A 6,468-nucleotide genomic window follows, 5' to 3' on the forward strand; every position below is an offset into this window, starting at 1 on the left:
AAGTTTAATAAAAATGTTAGATAAATTCTTTTTACACTTATATATGTATTGTTATGCAGGTGTAAAATTAAAAAAAAATTGGATATGTTGGCGCAAGGTGTTGAATGGTATATTTTTGAAAGTTTTTTTTATTTTACGTGGAATAGAATATGAAATAAATATGTGTATTAAGAATAACAGAAAAAGTCTGTTTAAAAATTTTAAAAATCCTTTGAGTAAGAAGCTATTGTGTGTGACAATTATAACTTCATTATTAATAATCGGATACAATTATTTTTTATTAATCATCATAAAATAATCTTTATATTATTAATTATCATTTAAATATTTTTATTTTATTTTATTAATCTCTATATAACTTGACGGCAAATCAAGTGACCCGTTAATGTCACTGTGGTCCTTTGTTGAGCCCACGGTGATTGGGCCTTAGAGTTGGATCTTATTGTCTAGTTAAAGTTGAGGTGGTCGAAGGTGATGATGGCTTCGACACTCATAAATATAATTACAATGATAGATATGATAAATTAATAGTGATTAGCAGTGATGATTGTAATAACAAATGTAATTAATCGTTAGTAAATAAGATTATAATGATAGGCGACGATTGATGATTATGAATAAAATGACGATGAAATTAAGATTTAATTCGAGATCTTAATAATAATCTTAATATAAATAAATATACTCAATGACTTTAGATCCAAACCCCAATTAAATACAAAGATACAAAGCCTAATTAATAATTAATATGTAACCTCTAAAATAATTGACAAATTTGTCATTGCTAATAAATTTCTATAAACAGTATTTCTTTGTACTATCAATATCAATATATATAACATATAAGTTATTGAACAATAGATATTTTGCGAGTATAAATTAAATAACAACATAATGTATATCCATATATATAACACATGATTATGTACCACAAGTGAGTGACTAAAAAATACTTATATTCTCTTCCTATAAATATAAATAATTGTATATAAATAGAACAACATACAATATTTCTTATAAAATTAATAAAAGTCTTGATTATTCTTCTCAATATGAAGAAGATGATTCATTCAAAAAGTTGTTTGCTTGATTTTTTTCATTCCAGTATATGATAAAGGGACTTTCGTGATTGTGTTTTCCTTCATATGTAGTCATCAAATATCTTGAATCGCTTCCATCTCTTTCCACCTTTTTCTTTACTTTGCAATCTCCACTTGAACACTTGTAGTAATTCCTATTTAATTTCCCCAATTCGTAAACAAATCATTAGAATAATATTTTTACCTTTTTCTTCATCCCACACTTCTATTTCAAATAAGATTGTGATTTATAACGACTATGAAACAACAACATATTCAATATAGTTCTGTTACAAGTGAAGTTTTGGAAAATATAGAAAATGTCGCGGGTTAGAGTTTTTGATAAACGTTCAACTCAAACAAAATGTAATCAAAGCAAAACTGAAAGAAAAATAACGACAACAAAATGACAAGATAATCAAATGAAACAAAAAAACTATATAGATTCTTAATATTCACGTTACATCACTTCAATTAAGTCCATCTCGGTGCACTATTATTCAATTTATATATATTATACAAGCTCTCTATATTCTCTATTGAAGTACAAGTCTCAAAATCGAGTAAAAAATACTCTTGATAAACCAAAAAGCTACTAATAAAGCAACATGATTAAAACCTAATTGTATTTAACTAACATCATCATTTGTATTTTATTTTTTAATCAGATTTTACATGAATTTCAAAAAATTGTAAGTCTTTCGATGCAATTTCATTTCGTGTGATTTAGATAAATTACTAAATAAATAAAACGAATGGTTGTCAAAGTAGGTCAAAAGAATCTAAATTATATTGGAATAAAATTTGATAGGTAACCGACAAGAATAAATGCATCATATATCTATGTAAATTAATGGTGGACTTACTAGTCAAAGTCTACAAGATATCCATTGTAAATTAAAGAGTAGATCGTCAAGAATATTTTCTCTATCTCAACTTTAAGAATTATTGTTTTATGTTACATTCTCCGAGTTCATTTGAATTAGCTGATTATAAATAATTTATTAATCAGTTAAAGTATTAAAAAATATTTTTAAATATTAAAAATTTGTTTGACGCGAATATCACTTATGAAATCAACGATAGATTAATATTATCAAATATAAAATATTATTCATGGAATTTATTTTCTCGATTTCTTAAAAAAATTATTTTCTTAAAAAAAATATTTTTCAAGAATTTTAACTCATTTATACATTAAAAAAGTAATTATAAACTCTCTCTTTTTATAAATAAACAACTATTTATTTGGATAATAAGCATATGTTCAATTTTTTGGGGATGAAAAGAACATTTTCATAGTCATGTGACTCAATAGAGCAGTCTAATTAGACCATAATATATAGGACCACTATATATTATATGTATTAAATATATTTTCTCAATTTATACATTTTATGTCTCTAGCTAGTTCTCTCTCTAGCTAGGGCTACTAGAGTAAAAAGTTGAATTTCAATCAATTAGTTTGAGATTATGATTTTACTAATTGTATGTTTAATAAGTAAACATATATCAAAGGCTTCTAGCTAGCACCCAATAATTAACTTTTGTTATACTTGGTGTTTCTAAAATAATCCTAGAATATATATCTTTCTAAAGTAGTCCACCTTTAAAAGCAAAAATAGTAAACAATAAATAATACATAAATTAGAGAATAAAGAAATAAGACTTAATTTGAGCCAAAACATTATAATATTTAATTGATGTAAATCTAAGCATCTAAAATAGTGTTTACCTTAGATTTATGTTGGTTTTCACTTTCTTCTTCCCATATTTCCTCCATTTGTATCCATCATCCAAGGTCTCAAGTTGTGTTTTTGTTCTAAAAGCAATTGCATGTTTTTCACCTTTTTTTTCTTTCTCAATCGCCGTGCTTGAACTTCTATTAAAATAAATCAAAACCAAACGAACAAATAAATAATAAATAAATAAATAAATGAACCAACAAAATCATTGAATAATCATCAATACTTATTATAATTACCCTATCTACTTATTATAGAGATAGAACTACAACTTCCATTTAAGGTTCAACAAAACTCAAAAGTTAGTCAGAATGCATTATTTACTATTCAGAATGATATTTTAAACTCAAAATTTTAACTCCAGCACTGTCTACATAGTTTAGTGACTTACTCATTATTCATGTGAACATGTGTTGGTGTGGCATCAAATGAACTAGCTGATGATGAGTTTCCACTAGTACTATAGGTACTACTACTTATCTCTTGTTGCTTGAAGGGATTTTCTAAATAAATTGAAGCATTATTGTTTGTGTAATTGGAATAATATTCTTGATCACCATCAACTAACAAATCAAGAAATGAAGTGTCATAATCTTGATACTTATTATAATTATTATTATGGACATGATCTTGATTCATGTTGATGAGAGGATCATGAAAAGCATAAAAATTAGGGTTTATGGTTTGATAGTGTTGATGAGAAATGACATTTGTTGTTTCTTGGGAAGTGGAAGAGCCAAACATGGTATAATACTATTATTTTTGAGAAGAAAGACTTTAAGAGAGTCTTTGATAGAATATATGATATATGTGGCTTGTGTTGATTATAAATTGATAAATACTATGGTTTTATATATATAATCTTTTAGATTGTGGTGAATCTTTGGCTTGTGTTTGATGAGCTTTCTTGCCACCTTCCTAGTAGTATCTATGGAGTTTCTCAAGTTACTTTTTTTTAGTGTCATTCATCTTATGTCATCATATGATGAAATAACTAACATAGTAGTACTACTATTCCGTCCTAATTTATGTGATACAATTTAATTTAAATACGAGATTTAAGAAGAAAAAAAAGGTTATTAAAATTTATGATATGTAAAATAAATATTTTAAAGTTAAATTTTTAGAGTATTAATTATAGATATTTATTATTCTTTTGGAACTGAATAAAATAAAAAGTGAGTCATATAAAGAGTAAGACAAGAGAAATCAAATTTGGAATTTCTTTTTGTCCTTATTGAGTAAAAAAGTATACTAAAATTATATTTGGACATACAAAAATCTACTCATTTTTAAACCATATTTTGCTAGTTTTGGGAAATGATTAATTCAGGTGAAAAGATCCCCTCACTTTTGAAACTTTGAATTTAATTAATACATAAAAAACGCATGTCTTAACATAATTTTAATTTTAAGTTTGAATATTTTTATCAAATATTACTCAATTCATATTTGCAGGCTTGCTTACTTGTTCAAATATTTTTGAAAAGTTGAAGATTTTACTGAAATGAAACTAGCAATTTAGTTGAAGAAGATACACTTTCATAAAGAAATTCAAAATATATCAGTTAGAAATTCAATCAATGAAAAATATTGTACTAATTATGAGCAAATTAACTAGGATTTTTAAATATTAAAATATTATTTATGTCTAAAAGGGATTTACATTAGTAAAAAGGGATAGGAATATATACCATTAAATATTTGAATTCGATGCTTTATTCCGTTTACACGAATATAGGTTAGTCATCTAATAAGTGTCATTCTATTTGTGTCACCATATGATGAAATAACAAACAGGAAAAGTTTGGAATATTTTTGTGTGTCCATAATTGATCATTTAAAAATTATTATGTGATTGACATAAATTTACTTGATAAACTATATCTTTTTTGTCCATGATTGGTTTTAAAATTATTAATATTTGATAAATTAATATTGTCTTGTGATTGATATATAAGTAATAATTTATTATTTGAAAAGTATTTGAATATAGTCTAAATACGAGGAAATGACCAAAATAGTCCATCTTTTTTGGGTTAAGGCTCAAAGTGATCCTTGAGTTTTCACATGGAGCACTAATAGTTCCTTATGTTAGATTATTGATGCACTTTTGGTCCTCCTTCAAAATTTTACCTATTTTTTTGTATTGATTTATCCATAACCTATGTATGGGTTGTTCAATCGTCATTTTATATATTTAGTAGAAATTTCAATTCCATATCAAATAATGTGAGAAGAAAAACACTTTGTTTTGTTTAGTAGAAGTCGTGTTGTAAGTAAAGTCGAGAGGTTTATCACGATAATTTCACGCACAATAGTACAATTTTTTCTTTACCTGCAAAGTCATATGTTAAGATGTTCTTAATTTAGCTGCAGTAATATTTCTAGTGAACAAAATAAGTGTTTTTCTTATCACATTCTCTCAGATAGAGTTATTATTTCTATTAAATATATAAAAAGACGATTGGACATTCCTTATATAAAATTTTGGACAAAATTAATATTAAAAAATAGGCAAAATTTTAGGATAGGACCAAAAGTGCACCAATATTTCAAACATGAGGGACTATGAGTGCTCCATGTGAAAATTTAAGGATCACTTTGAACCTTAACCTAAAGATGAGGGATTATTTTGAGCCTTTCCTCTCTAAATACATACTCCCTCTGTCCTTTTTATTTGTCCACTTTTGAATTGACACACCTATTAAGAAAATAATTAATGACGTAGTGAGTTTACCATTTATCCCTATTAATTATGAAGTGAATGAAAAGTTTTACATTTTTCAAAGTAATTAGTCATTTAATTGGGGATATAATAGATAAAAAAAAATTTCTTTCTTGATTTGTCAAAATGATCAAATAATTAGGGATAACTATAAAAAAAAAGACGAACAAGTAATTAGAACGGAGGTAATATTATGCAAAGATATTGGAGCAGTGGTGTGTGGTGGTAGGTATAGAGGCTATGAGAGGTGTGTTCGAAGGAACAATACACAAGCAATGAAACGTCACAAACTACTTTGTTCACATTTCATATATTTTTTTTTAAAGATTATATAAATTTTATAGTGTTAAGAGTTAATTAAACATATTTTTATTTTTTAAAATTACTAAAATCTCTTAAATTTATAAGATTTTGAATACATCAGAAAACATGAGATACATAGCTTGCAGATTCAGAAAGACACGTTTGTTAACGGGGATATATTCAAATATATTCAATAGAAAATAAAATGGAAAAATTACTTGAATGAATACCTTTTAATAAATAATTGTTATTTTTAGCGATATTTTTCATTTATTATTATTTATAGCAATAAATAACAATACTATGATAATTTGCAATATGTATTAAAAGTAAAATTATGTGTACAATATATATGTCTTAAACTTGTATTATATGTGTGTTATAAAATATTCTTTGTAATATAAATTAAAATTGTATTATAGATATATTAAAAGTGATCAAGTGAAAAAATTGTTATTACTATAAATGATAAATAATTTTTTAATATTGTATATTTATATAAATTTTCCAAATAAATTTATATTTGAAAGGAGATTGATGTATTCGAAAAAAAAGATGGCATGATGTCTGTAGTAGACAAATTTGGGCTCAAAATCACATGAGTGTAGACTGA

The 6,468-nt window shown here is 25.1% G+C and overlaps 1 protein-coding gene across 1 annotated transcript; it reads right to left on the reverse strand.

The window, feature by feature from the left end:
* Positions 1–879: 879 nt before the first annotated feature.
* Positions 880–3,655, reverse strand: LOC107017199 (probable WRKY transcription factor 51). Its single transcript, XM_015217471.2, has 3 exons — positions 3,216–3,655; positions 2,815–2,961; positions 880–1,234 (listed from the first exon to the last, which is right to left on the reverse strand). The coding sequence occupies exons 1-3, from the start codon at positions 3,566–3,568 to the stop codon at positions 1,048–1,050; spliced, it is 687 nt and encodes a 228-aa protein (XP_015072957.1). The 5' UTR covers positions 3,569–3,655; the 3' UTR covers positions 880–1,047.
* Between the last annotated feature and the right edge of the window lie 2,813 nt (positions 3,656–6,468).

Source organism: Solanum pennellii, chromosome 4, assembly GCF_001406875.1.
Source record: "Solanum pennellii chromosome 4, SPENNV200".
Classification (NCBI taxonomy): domain Eukaryota; kingdom Viridiplantae; phylum Streptophyta; class Magnoliopsida; order Solanales; family Solanaceae; genus Solanum; species Solanum pennellii.

Excerpts from the sequence above, each read along its gene's own strand:
- LOC107017199 (XM_015217471.2), bottom strand. The coding sequence starts at position 3,568 with ATGTTTGGCTCTTCCACTTCCCAAGAAACAACAAATGTCATTTCTCAT. Across the intron at positions 2,962-3,215 it reads CATGTTCACATGAATAATGA|AAGTTCAAGCACGGCGATTG; the intron begins GTAAGTCACTAA and ends TTATTTTAATAG. Across the intron at positions 1,235-2,814 it reads AAAACCAACATAAATCTAAG|GAATTACTACAAGTGTTCAA; the intron begins GTAAACACTATT and ends GAAATTAAATAG.